The sequence below is a fragment of the Pseudophryne corroboree genome, chromosome 5 (genome assembly GCF_028390025.1).
Source record: "Pseudophryne corroboree isolate aPseCor3 chromosome 5, aPseCor3.hap2, whole genome shotgun sequence".
Classification (NCBI taxonomy): Eukaryota; Metazoa; Chordata; class Amphibia; order Anura; family Myobatrachidae; genus Pseudophryne; species Pseudophryne corroboree.
The window spans coordinates 774,456,935-774,471,619 of NC_086448.1; the positions used below are offsets into that span (position 1 = coordinate 774,456,935).

General features: G+C 47.4%; 1 protein-coding gene across 6 annotated transcripts in view; it reads left to right on the forward strand.

The window, feature by feature from the left end:
* OXR1 (oxidation resistance 1) overlaps positions 1 to 14,685 on the forward strand; it is an 864,461-nt gene that overhangs the window by 742,942 nt on the left and 106,834 nt on the right. For all 6 annotated transcript variants that reach the window (XM_063924310.1, XM_063924313.1, XM_063924311.1 and 3 more), the window contains 2 exons: positions 6,562 to 6,740; positions 13,026 to 13,798. In XM_063924310.1, the coding sequence (XP_063780380.1) occupies positions 6,562 to 6,740; positions 13,026 to 13,798 (952 nt within the window). The remainder of the gene's footprint in view (positions 1 to 6,561; positions 6,741 to 13,025; positions 13,799 to 14,685) is intronic.

Genomic DNA, 14,685 nt, shown 5'->3' on the forward strand with positions numbered 1-14,685 from the left:
CAACAGGTGGTGGTCAAGGTTCCCCTGCTTTAATAAGGAAGGGGATATTACTCAACCCTATTTGTAGTCCCGAAACCGGACGGTTCGGTCAGACCCATATTAAATTTAAAATCCCTGAACCTATAATTGAAAAGGTTCAAGTTCAAGATGGAATCGCTAAGAGCGGTCATCGCCAGCCTGGAAGGGGGGGATTTTATGGTATCTCTGGACATAAAGGATGCATACCTTCATGTTCCCATTTATCCACCTCATCAGGCGTACCTGAGATTTGCGGTACAGGATTGTCATTACCAATTTCAGACGTTGCCGTTTGGGCTTTCCACGGCCCCGAGGATTTTCACCAAGGTAATGGTGGAAATGATGGTGCTCCTGCGCAAGCAAGGTGTCACAATTATCCCGTACTTGAACGATCTCCTCATAAAAGCGAGATCAAGAGAGCCGTTACTGAACAGCGTATCACTTTCACTGAAGGTGTTACAGCAACACGGCTGGATTCTCAATATTCCGAAGTCGCAGTTGGTTCCTACGACTCGTCTGACTTTCTTGGGCATGATTCTGGATACCAGAAAAGGGTTTATCTTCCGATAGAAAAAGCTCAGGAACTCATGTCTCTAGTCAGGAACTTATTGAAACCAAAACAGGTGTCAGTGCATCACTGCACTCGAGTCCTGGGAAAGATGGTGGCATCATATGAGGCCATTCCCTTCGGCAGACTCCATGCGAGGACTTTCCAGTGGGACCTACTGGACAAGTGGTCCGGGTCACATCTACAGATTCATCAGTTGATCTCCCTGTTCCCCAGGGCCAGGGTATCTCTCCTGTGGTGGCTGCAGAGTGCTCACCTTCTAGAAGGCCGCAGGTTCGGCATTCAGGACTGGATCCTGGTGACCACGGACGCGAGCCTCCGAGGTTGGGGAGCAGTCACACAGGGAAGAAACTTCCAAGGTCTTTGGTCAAGTCAAGAGACTTGTCTTCACATCAACATCCTGGAACTGAGGGCCATATACAACGCCCTACGTTAAGCGGAGACATTACTGCGCGACCAACCAGTTCTAATCCAGTCAGACAACATCACCGCAGTGGATCATGTAAACCGCCAAGGCGGCACATGGAGCAGGGTGGCAATGGCGGAAGCCACCAGAATTCTTCGCTGGGTGGAAATTCATGTAAGCGCACTGTCAGCAGTGTTCATTCCGGGAGTGGACAACTGGGAAGCAGACTTCCTCAGCAGACACGACCTGCATCCAGGAGAGTGGGGACTTCATCCGGAAGTCTTCGCACAGATTGCAAGTCAGTGGGGATTACCCCAGATAGACATGATGGCATCCCGCCTCAACAAAAAGCTACAGAGGTATTGCGCCAGATCAAAAGATCCTCAGGCGGTAGCTGTAGACGCCCTAGTGACACCGTGGGTGTTCCAGTCGGTCTATGTATTTCCTCCTCTAACTCTCATACCCAAGGTGTGGAAAATAATAAGAAAGAGAGGAGTGAGAACAATTCTCATTGTTCCAGATTGGCCACGAAGGACCTGGTATCCGGATCTGCAGGAAATGCTCACAGAAGATCCGTGGCCTCTTCCTCTAAGACAGGACCTGTTGCAACAGGGGCCCTGTCTGTTCCAAGACTTACCGCGGCTGCGCTTGACTGCATGGCGGTTGAACGCCGGATCCTAGCGGAAAAGGCATTTCGGATGAGGCCATTCCTACGCCGATAACGGCTAGGAAGTACGTGACTTCTAAACATTATCACCGTATATGGCGAAAATATGTTTCTTGGTGTGAGGCCAGGAATGCTCCTACGGAAGAATTCCATCTGGGCCGTTTCCTTCACTTCCTACAAACTGGAGTGAACTTGGGGCTAAAATTAGGCTCCATTAAGGTTCAGATTTCGGCCTTATCCAGTTTCTTTCAAAAAGAATTGGCTTCTCTCCAAGAAGTACAGACTTTTGGGAAGGGAGTGCTGCATATTCAGCCTCCTTTTGTACCTCCGGTGGCGCCTTGGGACCATAACGTGGTGTTGCGTTTCCTTAAGTCGCATTGGTTTGAACCACTTAAAACGGTGGAGTTAAAATATCTCACTTGGAAGGTGGTCATGTTATTAGCCTTGGCTTCGGCTAGGCGAGTGTCGGAATTGGCGGCTTTGTCTCCTAAAAGCCCCTATCTGGTTTTCCATATGGATAGAGCGGAATTGCGGACTCGTCCTCAATTCTTGCCTAAGGTGGTGTCATCTTGTCATATGAACCAACCTATTGTGGTGCCTGTGGCTACACGTGACTTGGAGGATTCAGAGTCCCTTGATGTGGTCAGGGCTTTGAAAATTTACGTGGCCAGAACGGCTAGAGTCAGAAAAACAGAAGCACTGTTTGTCCTGTATGCAGCCAACAAGGTTGGTGCCCTGCTTCAAAGCAGACTATTGCTCGCTGGATCTGTAACACGATTCAGCAGGCACATTCTACGGCTGGATTGCCATTACCAAAATCGGTCAAGGCCCATTCCACTAGGAAGGTGGGCTCGTCTTGGGCGGCTGCCCGAGGGGTCTCGGCACTACAGCTGTGCCGAGCTGCTACTTGGTCGGGTTCAAACACCTTTGCAAAGTTCTATAAGTTTGAGACCCTGGATGAGGAGGACCTCCTGTTTGCTCAATCGGTGCTACAGAGTCATCCGCACTCTCCCGCCCGTTTGGGAGCTTTGGTATAATCCCCATGGTCCCTACGGAGTCCCCAGCATCCTCTAGGACGTAAGAGAAAATAAGATTTTAAACCTACCGGTAAATCTTTTTCTCGTAGTCCGTAGAGGATGCTGGGCGCCCGTCCCAGTGCGGACTAATTCTGCAAGACTTGTATATAGTTTTGCTTACATAAGGGTTATGTTATAGTTTTCATCGGTCTTGGACTGATGCTATGTTGTTTTCATACTGTTAACTGGTAAGTATATCACAAGTTATACGGTGTGATTGGTGTGGCTGGTATAGATCTTGCCCTTGGATTAACTAAAATCCTTTCCTCGTACTGTCCGTCTCCTCTGGGCACAGTTTCTCTAACTGAGGTCTGGAGGAGGGGCATAGAGGGAGGAGCCAGTGCACACCCAGACCTAAAGTCTTTCTTAAAGTGCCCATGTCTCCTGCGGAGCCCGTCTATCCCCATGGTCCTTACGGAGTCCCCAGCATCCTCTACGGACTACGAGAAAAAGATTTACTGGTAGGTTTAAAATCTTATTTTTTCAAGTAGAAGCCAATTGTAATCGAGGTCCCAGTAAAAATCTTCCCTACAGTGGAAGGCAGGAATTTATCATCCACCTCGCTCCCAATCCTGGGCTCCATGGCAGTTTTCTTCTCTTGCTTTGTGTCTCGATGCGCTGTAACCTTATATCTAAATTCTGCCTCTATGTGGCTAGTACTCTGATGCAGAGTGCCATTGATTTACCGCCTGGAGAACAGCTGATGGTGAGGGTTCTGGACCAGGATCATCATTGTTCAACATTACTGTAGGTTCCATAAGTTCGACCCTGCTAGGGCATCATAGTTGCAACGTGATGACACTAGAAAGTACAAGGAGATTGTACTGATTCATTTGATATGCAACACTTATATGTTGTGCGTGACCGAGTCTGTATACGGAGCACAACGGAATTTCTCTTGGAGAAAAGTTGCAGCTGCTACATTGTAGCACTTCATGTACAGATGCAGAGTCTTATACCCCTTTTAGACCGTCACGACTAAACACTGGTTATTGGCACATGAATGCGCATAACCCGAGTACATGTGCGGTTTGAAAGGTGCAAGGTTTGAAATACCGGGTCGAGTGACCCGGTATTTCAACCCTGGTCTTGAGCAGGGTTGAACACATCTTCAACCCGGGTCACTGTGTGGTGTGAACGGGAGCCGGGTCAAATGCGACCTGTTTCCCGCTCACTCTCTCTATACGCTGACATCACCAACCCGGCGATATGCCGAGTTGCAGTCAGCGGCGGCGGGGAGCCTGAGGTGGGTCACATGCTGGGAGCTCCCGTGTGCGACCCGCCTCAGGCAGTCTGAAAGGAGTATCAATCGCACACAGATATACAAGTGCTGTAAATATCAGAGCTCTACTCTGCCGTTAGTAGAACCAGGAACCAGCCCATGCTGCTCAAGTCTGTATCAAAAGAAAGCTCATATAAATTCTTTCCATCTAGTATATTCCATTAATTCGCCAAACTCCCCTGACATCTGATGATAATGAAATATTAACGTTTAAAGAATCATTTTAGCTTCATAAAGCAATGAAGTAATAAAGCAAATATATGCCCGAAGGACGTGTCTGTGACCTTTTGCTGTTTTTGTATTTTATTTAGTTGTAAATGGTTAGTGTTGTTGGGGGGGAGGGCAGCCGGCCGCATCGTCACTGCTTTGTGTGCATTGTTTGTGGCAGTGCACTACAACTCCCAGCAGCCATTGCATACATGCATCCAGTAGCGGCACTAAGCACCGTTTGCGTCTCCCCTGTGAGGTCATCCACGCGCTGGCTGCAGAGTGGCTGCTGTTTAAATCCAGCAAAGGTCTGCAGAGAAGGGAACACGAAGCGCAGATGTAATTTGGAAGGGGTGGATGAGTCAGCCCGTGCACTGTATAGAAGTGTCTGTAACCCATAGCAACCAGACTAAACAGTTACCCACAAGAGGTTAGCAATGTTGTGTCTTCTAAACTGAAGCTCACAGGCATATGTGGGTGTAATGGTAAATTATGTTTTAGGACCAATTTATTTTAATGAAACTCGCATTGCTTAAAATTACACCGTAACTCTTATTTCATGAATTATAAGTGTGAAATATTAAAGGTTGCAGAATTATTAATGATACAAAAAATTGAGCCCTTAAATCCTAAACCCTTTTTTGTGAAGCCGCCCCCATGTATTACCTCCAATGCAGTATCATTCACACAATTATGTTGCGTAGGGTTTGGAATACGTATTAAATTATTACAAATTAAATGAAATATCAGACTGTGCAAAGGTATCATAATACTGTATTACTGGGTGTGTACTTACAGTATATCCGGAATCGTTTCAAGCAGAGGTTGCATTTTTCCTTATAATATAAGTGTTTTCTTAATGAACACTATGCAATGACATTACTACTTATTTACAGCAGTTTATACATAAAGGGGGTCATTCAGACCTGATCGCTCGCTAGCTGTTTTTTGCAGTCCTGCGTTCACATAGTCGCCGCCCACTGGGGAGTGTATCTTAGCTGTGCAAGTGTGCGATCGCATGTGTAGCCGCGTGGTACAAAAAAACTTTGTGCAGTTTCTGAGTTGCCCAGAACTTACTCAACTGCTGCGATCACTTCAGCCTGTCCGGGATTGGAATTGACGTCGGACACCCGCCCTGCAAACACTTGAACACGCCTGCGTTTTTCCATCCACTCCCTGAATACGGTCAGTTGCCACCCACAAACGCCTTCTTTCTGTCCATCTTCTTGCGATCGCCTGTGCGAATGGATTCTTCGTAAAACCCTTCGCACAGCAACGATCTGCTTTGTACCTGTGTGCCGCGCCTGCTCATTGCGGTGCATATGCATGCGCAGTTCTGACCTGATCGCAGCGCTGCAAAAAAACTCTATTGAGCGATCAGATCTGAATGACCTCCCATAGTGTTATTTAAGTAGTTATAAATATTTATAGGTCTTTACTCTTCTCTCTCTCTCTCTCTCTCTCTCTCTCTCTCTCTCTCTCTCTCTCTCTCTCTCTCTCTCTCTCTCTCTCTCTCTCTCTCCTTGATTCAGAACTGGATGCAATTTGTTTCTAAACGCAAGCTTAAGATGTGTCTGTGAAGAAAATAGCATTTTTGATCTCTATGCAGAGTTGACGTGAGAGTTGCAATGATCTCTGCATAGGTAGCAAATATTCCTCCCCTCCCTGAGAGTAACAGGGGCTTATGTGCCAGGGATACAACAGCAGATGTGGCTTCACTGGGAAGAAAGAAGATGGGCAGATGTGCAGTACACAATTTATGCATGTTGCACTTAATGAGGGATGTGTAGATAATAAACACCCAAATCACTCTGAGCCTTAGAAGTTCATTGAATAGGATGCAAATATATATATATATTTTTTTTTTCATTTTAAACCAATCAGGGTAGGAAACGTGTTTATTTAAAAAAAAAAAAAAAGTGTGTTCAGTACAGTGTAATCCTCCTATCATCACCCTGCAGCTTGCACCAGGGGTCAAGTACCTGCAGCGCATCCCACTCTAGGCATTTGTGCTTGTTAGATCTTAGGACGCGTTTCACAACACAACCTTACTGTACTTTGGCCACATCTACACGAACCATCCAACTCCCATCCCAGCACACCTGGTTCAGGGAACCGTGTATGGAATATGTGTCGGAGTCGCCAGGATGACGAGCGTGCTCGCTTAATTAAAACAGAGCATTTACGTCCAACTCTGCATGAGGCCCGATTGTTTCTCCTCCCTCTCCCTCTCCCTCTCTCTCTCTCTCTCCCCCCCCCCCCCCACCTTTCTCATGGGAACAGACATTACATCATGCAATTATTCATTTATATATATATATATATTCTTATTTTCAGGGAACAGTCAGCGGTGTCCTCCTGGTTACGCCAAATAACATAATGTTCGATCCTCATAAGACGGACCCTTTAGTCCAGGAGAATGGTTGTGAGGAGTATGGCATAATGTGCCCGATGGAGGAGGTGACGTCGGCCGCCATGTACAAAGAAATAGTCAATAGCAAATTGAAGGATTCTGTGTAAGAACTTTTCTCTTTCAGTTATAAATCGTTTCCTGAAAACAATTTATTAATGGAGATAAACCTGAACTATTTCTTTCCTCTCTGACTCTCCGTTATTGTAAGATCCTATCACACGAATGTGTTGCAGTGTTCCGTTGCTGAGGTTAGGGAATTCCTCTAATACTCCTTTCACTCCGCATCTAGTGTCGACTCTAATTACACCGACACACGACCCGGGTTGGCATTGCAATATCAGACCAAAATCCTGGGTCCTTGCCTCTTTGTGAAAGGGTCTAAAATGGCTATCAACTTACCATGAAACCGCGTTGATGATCCCGGTCGGACCCAGGATTTTGGGCATAACGTGGTATAATAGAAAGGTGACTTTAGTGTCCGAGCTCTTGCTCGGTGAATTTACTGCACTTCTGCATATTTGTCAGATAACAAAATGTCTGCATCCACAAAGTGGCAGGTCGTTTTTGCTTTTGATTAGTACTAAGGGACAGATTCCGTAAGCCATGAGACTCTGCTGCAACACTTATGTCTGCGCACATTACGGGCAATTATGATAATGAAAAATCGCAAATTTCTCTGACGTCCTAGTGGATGCTGGGAACTCCGTAAGGACTATGGGGAATAGCGGCTCCGCAGGAGTCTGGGCACAACTAAAAGAAAACTTTTAGACTACCTGGTGTGCACTGGCTCCTCCCACTATGACCCTCCTCCAAGCCTCAGTTAGATTTTTGTGCCCGGCCGAGCTGGATGCACACTAGGGGCTCTCCTGAGCTCTTAGAAAGAAAGTATAATTTAGGTTTTTTATTTTACAGTGAGACCTGCTGGCAACAGGCTCACTGCAACGAGGGACTAAGGGGAGAAGAAGCGAACCTACCTGCTTGCAGCTAGCTTGGGCTTCTTAGGCTACTGGACACCATTAGCTCCAGAGGGATCGACCGCATGGAACTGGCCTTGGTGTTCGGTCCCGGAGCCGCGCCGCCGTCCCCCTTACAGAGCCAGAAGCAAGAAGAAGTCCGGAAAATCGGCGGCATGAAGACTTCTGTCTTCACCAAGGTAGCGCACAGCACTGCAGCTGTGCGCCATTGCTCCTCATACACACTTCACACTCCGGTCACTGAGGGTGCAGGGCGCTGGGGGGGGCGCCCTGAGCAGCAATAAAAACACCTTGGCTGGCAAAACAATCACAATATATAGCCCCAGAGGCTATATATGTGATAATTACCCCTGCCAGAATCCTTAAAAAAGCGGGAGAAAAGTTCGTCTAAAAAGGTGGCACTTCCGTCTCCGGATACGGCCGCCCTAAAGGAGCCTGCGGATAGAAAGCAGGAGGCGATCCTGAAGTCTGTATATACACACTCAGGCATTATACTTAGACCAGCTATTGCGTCAGCATGGATGTGCAGTGCTGCCGCTGCATGGTCAGATTCCCTGTCAGAAAATATTGACACCCTAGACAGGGACACTATTCTCCTAACCATAGAGCATATAAAAGACTCAGTCTTATACATGAGAGATGCACAGAGGGAGATCTGCCGGCTGGCATCTAAAATAAGTGCATTGTCCATTTCTGCTAGGAGAGGCTTATGGACTCGGCAGTGGACAGGGGATGCAGATTCCAAAAGGCACATGGAAGTTTTGCCTTATAAGGGTGAGGAGTTATTCGGGGATGGTCTCTCAGACCTAGTTTCCACAGCGACAGCTGGGAAATCAGCATTTTTACCCCAGGTTCCCTCACAGCCTAAAAAAGCGCCGTTTTATCAAGTACAGTCCTTTCGGACCCAGAGAAACAGGCGAGGAAAAGGCGGGTCCTTTCTGTCCAGAGGCAGAGGTAGGGGAAAAAGGCTGCAACAAACAGCAGGTTCCCAGGAGCAAAAGTCCTCCCCCGCTTCTTCCAAGTCCGCCGCATGACGGTGGGGCTCCACAGGCGGAGCCAGGTACGGTGGGGGGCCGCCTCAAAAATTTCAGCGATCAGTGGGCTCGCTCACAGGTGGATTCCTGGATCTTGCAAGTAGTATCTCAGGGGTACAAACTGGAATTCGAGGCGTCTCCCCCCCGCCGTTTCCTCAAATCTGCCTTGCCAACGACTCCCTCAGGCAGGGAGGCTGTGCTAGAGGCAATTCACAAGCTGTATTCCCAGCAGGTGATAGTCAAGGTGCCCCTACTTCAACAAGGACGGGGTTACTATTCCACACTGTTTGTGGTACCGAAACCGGACGGTTCGGTGAGACCCATTTTAAATTTGAAATCCTTGAACACATACATAAAAAAGTTCAAGTTCAAGATGGAATCGCTCAGGGCGGTTATTGCAAGCCTGGACGAGGGGGATTACATGGTATCCCTGGACATCAAGGATGCTTACCTGCATGTCCCCATTTATCATCCTCACCAGGAGTACCTCAGATTTGCGGTACAAAATTGCCATTACCAATTCCAGACGCTGCCGTTTGGACTGTCCACGGCACCGAGGGTGTTTACCAAGGTAATGGCGGAAATGATGATACTCCTTCGAAAAAAGGGAGTTTTAATTATCCCGTACTTGGACGATCTCCTAATAAAGGCGAGATCCAGGGAGCAGTTGTTGGTAGGAGTAGCACTATCTCAGGAGGTGCTACACCAGCACGGTTGGATTCTGAATATTCCAAAGTCACAGCTGGTTCCGACGACACGTCTACTGTTCCTGGGAATGATTTTGGACACAGTCCAGAAAAAAGTGTTTCTCCCGGAGGAGAAAGCCAAGGAGCTGTCATCTCTAGTCAGAGACCTCCTGAAACCAAAACAGGTGTCGGTGCATCACTGCACGCGAGTCCTGGGAAAGATGGTGGCTTCTTACAAAGCAATTCCTTTCGGCAGGTTCCATGCCAGAATCTTTCAGTGGGACCTGTTGGACCAATGGTCCGGATCGCATCTTCAGATGCATCGGCTAATAACCCTGTCTCCAAGAACCAGGGTGTCTCTGCTGTGGTGGCTGCAGAGTGCTCATCTCCTAGAGGGCCGCAGATTCGGCATACAGGACTGGGTCCTGGTGACCACGGATGCCAGCCTTCGAGGCTGGGGGGCAGTCATGCAGGGAAAAAACTTCCAAGGACTATGGTCGAGTCAGGAGACTTCCTTGCACATAAATATTCTAGAACTAAGCGCCATTTACAATGCCCTAAGTCAGGCAAAACCCCTGCTTCTACACCAGCCGGTACTGATCCAGTCAGACAACATCACGGCGGTCGCCCATGTAAACCGACAGAGCGGCACAAGAAGCAGGACGGCAATGGCAGAAGCCACAAGGATTCTCCGATGGGCGGAAAATCACGTGCTAGCACTGTCAGCAGTGTTCATTCCGGGAGTGGACAACTGGGAAGCAGACTTCCTCAGCAGGCACGACCTCCACCCGGGAGAGTGGGGACTTCATCCAGAAGTCTTCACACTGATTGTAAATCGTTGGGAACGGCCACAGGTGGACATGATGGCGTCCCGCCTAAACAAAAAACTGGAGAGATATTGTGCCAGGTCAAGGGACCCTCAGGCGATAGCGGTGGACGCTCTAGTGACACCGTGGGTGTACCAGTCAGTTTATGTGTTCCCTCCTCTGCCTCTCATACCAAAGGTACTGAGAATAATAAGAAAACGAGGAGTAAGGACAATACTCGTGGTTCCGGATTGGCCAAGAAGAGCTTGGTACCCGGAACTTCAAGAGATGATCTCAGAGGACCCATGGCCTCTGCCGCTCAGACAGGACCTGTTGCAGCAGGGGCCCTGTCTGTTCCAAGACTTACCGCGGCTGCGTTTGACGGCATGGCGGTTGAACGCCGGATCCTAAAGGAAAAGGGCATTCCGGAGGATGTCATTCCTACGCTGATTAAAGCCAGGAAAGATGTAACGGTAAAACATTATCACCGCATATGGCGGAAATATGTTGCTTGGTGTGAGGCCAATAAGGCCCCAACAGAGGAATTTCAGCTGGGTCGATTTCTGCACTTCCTACAGGCAGGAGTGACTATGGGCCTAAAATTAGGCTCCATTAAGGTACAGATATCGGCTCTGTCGATTTTTTTCCAAAAAGAACTAGCTTCATTACCTGAAGTTCAGACATTTGTGAAAGGAGTGCTGCATATTCAGCCCCCGTTTGTGCCTCCAGTGGCACCCTGGGATCTCAACGTGGTGTTGAATTTCCTAAAATCACATTGGTTTGAGCCACTAAAGACCGTGGATCTAAAATATCTCACGTGGAAAGTGGTCATGTTCTTGGCCTTGGCTTCGGCCAGGCGTGTATCAGAATTGGCGGCTTTGTCATTTAAAAGTCCTTATCTGATTTTCCATATGGATAGGGCAGAATTGAGGATTCGTCCCCAGTTTCTCCCTAAGGTGGTATCTGCTTTTCACTTGAACCAACCTATTGTAGTGCCTGCGGCTACTAGCGACTTGGAGGATTCCAAGTTACTGGACGTAGTCAGGGCCTTGAAAATGTATGTTTCCAGGACGGCTGGAGTCAGGAAAACTGACTCGCTATTTATCCTGTATGCACCCAACAAACTGGGTGCTCCTGCTTCTAAGCAGACTATTGCTCGCTGGATTTGTAGCACAATTCAGCTGGCGCATTCTGCGGCTGGACTGCCGCATCCTAATTCAGTAAAAGCCCATTCTACAAGGAAGGTGGGCTCATCTTGGGCGGCTGCCCGAGGGGTCTCGGCTTTACAACTTTGCCGAGCTGCTACTTGGTCAGGGGCAAACACGTTTGCAAAATTCTACAAATTTGATACCCTGGCTGAGGAGGACCTTGAGTTCTCTCATTCGGTGCTGCAGAGTCATCCGCACTCTCCCGCCCGTTTGGGAGCTTTGGTATAATCCCCATGGTCCTTACGGAGTTCCCAGCATCCACTAGGACGTCAGAGAAAATAAGAATTTACTCACCGGTAATTCTATTTCTCGTAGTCCGTAGTGGATGCTGGGCGCCCGTCCCAAGTGCGGATTGTCTGCAATACTTCTACATAGTTGTTGTTCACAAAAGGGTTATTGTTATGAGCCATCTGTTGAGAGGCTCAGTTAAATTTCATACTGTTAACTGGATATGGTATCACGAGTTGTACAGTGTGATTGGTGTGGCTGGTATGAGTCTTACCCGGGATTCAAAATCCTTCCTTATTGTGTCAGCTCTTCCGGGCACAGTATCCTAACTGAGGCTTGGAGGAGGGTCATAGTGGGAGGAGCCAGTGCACACCAGGTAGTCTAAAAGCTTTCTTTTAGTTGTGCCCAGACTCCTGCGGAGCCGCTGTTCCCCATGGTCCTTACGGAGTTCCCAGCATCCACTACGGACTACGAGAAATAGAATTACCGGTGAGTAAATTCTTATTTTTTGCTCACACCCCTATCATGTGTGAATGAACAAAGAGCATTGGCTAGAAATCGTAGAGAAAAGTGACGCATGATGCCACCAGCGGCATATGGAAAAGACTCCTCCTTTGTCACCCTATATAGTAAAGTGGAAGTCACAAGTATAACGCCTAATATTTGTAACTCTTACAATCTAATATAATGTATCTAGAACTTAAGCTGTGATAAAGCTTCTGTCCTCTTGGTATCCTCATTGGTTCAAAACCGATTGGCACGAAAAGCAAATTGCACCACTGCATTCAAACCTGGATATGGACAATTAACCCAAAGTTAGCTATAAAACACTCTACTATACTATAGTGTGTAATACTACTAAATAGACCATCCAGTGTCTACTGTAGATATAGGGGGGAATTCAATTACCATGGGCTAATTGATCCCTCGGGGCTATGCAATTAGCCCTGAAGGCAGCCTGACGCCAGCATTTATTATTATTATTATTATTATTATTATTATTACATTTTATTTATAGGGCGTCACAAGTGTTTCGCAGCGCCGTACAAAGGACAGTACAGGGAGACAAAACTTAGCATAACACAAAACTTAGCATAACACTTATGTCTGTTTTTTTTCTCTTTTCCGTGACCCACTGAGGTCCTGTTAAAAATCCAGATAAGGGCCCTGATTTTGCAATCGTGAAAACCCATAGGTTCAGTAACTTATCCCGGATCGTGTTTTTGCCTGAAAACTGGAAATTTTTACATAACATAACACTGGGCAAAAAGAGCCCCCCTTTTTTTTTTTTTTTTTTGTACGAAAAATTTGGGGGCCAATTGAATTTCCCCAATAATCTCTATATTGCCTGTTTTCAATCTGATCTTTTTTTTGGATGACACTGTATTTTGGCTGTTTTGAGAACTAATCCACTTTAAAATGTAATAATGTGACTCTTCCCTTCTTTCTCAGTGATCTAGATCAGCTGTCCTGTATGAGAGATTTCTGTCACTTTAAGAAAATGTCCGAAGGTAATGCACACGATCCGGATTCCAAAACGTGGGATACTGGAAACGACAGCGCCAGCACGGCCCCGCGTAGCACGGCGGAGTCTCTCTCTGAGGATGTGTTTACGGAATCTGAGCTTTCTCCAATCAGGGAAGAGCTACACTCCTCCGATGAGCTGCGGCAGGACAAATCCTCGGGAACTTCATCCGAGTCTGTTAAGACGATAAACCAAACCGTTGTAGAGTGTTGCTCAACAAACCTTTCAGACGCCACAGATGCCGCGCATGATTTAAAGAGCAGCGCCGATCCTACTGCCGGCGACAGCGGAGTTTTTAGCAATGCCAATGATTTAGAAAAGAGCGATGTGTCCCTTAAGGTAGGTGAAGACTTGGAAGCAGGGCAAGCCAGACCTACGACAGAACAAAATATTGATGAACTAGTTGACAGCGAAGTCCCACATGTCCTAAGCACAGATGCAGGGCAGCTTGTAGAGAATGAGCATAAAACCGCGGATCAGAGCCCCCATAGTCTTGCTGCTGAGACTGACAATCATGCGGAGGAGACAATCCAGAGTGCTTCAGAGAAACAGCCATCGGGGGACTCTGAAACCGAAGTGGAGGAACTGCGGAAACTATGGAAGAACCTCACTATGCAACAAGCCAAGCAACAGAGGGATGACCTGCAGCACGCCACGCACAAAGAGCCGAATACAGGCAGCACGGAGTCGCACGCGGAAGGTAATCCCTTCTGTACCAGTCTGTGGGTAATGTGAAGAGTCCACATGAGATTGTGTTAATAATGCACCTTGAATGGGGAAAGTCTATAGACGAGGAGTCTTGCAAAGGTGTTTAATTATATTATTGTTTGTTAGGAGATGCTCCATTTTGTTTTGTTAGGAGATGGTGCACTCACCCCCCCCCCCCCCCCCCATTATGTAATAACTTCCCAGAGTAGTAGATCTTTAGAGTAGGCCCTTTCTTTGTAACCACCACTGTCTCCTCCTAACAGCCATAGCCCAGCACTCCTGTGGGGAGATGTATCAAACCTCTGAGAGAGAGAAATTACCATCCAAGCAGCTTCTGCCATTTTTCAAATCCAACCTGTAAAATGACAGAAGCTGATTGGTTTGTACTTTATCTCTCTCCAAGGTTTGCTACTTCCCCCTCCCCCCACCACCACTTGGTGAGAAGTTGAAGCTGTAGCCTATCACTAGCGGAGGCTAGGCCTATGCAAGGGATCCAAAGTGCATAGGATGGTGTGGGGGTTATGGTGACCAGCCTCATTCATCCCACATCATAGCAGCTGCAGTGAGTGGAATGGGCGTTAGATCCTGCTTCTCCCCTGGCCATCAATGCTATGTGTCTGCTAATATCTCTTTACACTGGGGTCCTGAAGTTGCTGGTGGGGGTGGCTCAGTAAGTCTAATGACAATGAGGGGCAGAGTAACTCTGAATAAATACATAATTAAATGTATGCCATGTAATAGGTGTGCAGTTTGCTGGCGTTGCGGTATACTGACCTATCTTAGATCTTTTTTGTTTTTTTAAAGGGGCAATCCTTTACAAGGCAAAACTATGCCTTGTAAATGATTGCCGCTTTAAAACAAGACCGATTATTGGCCAGC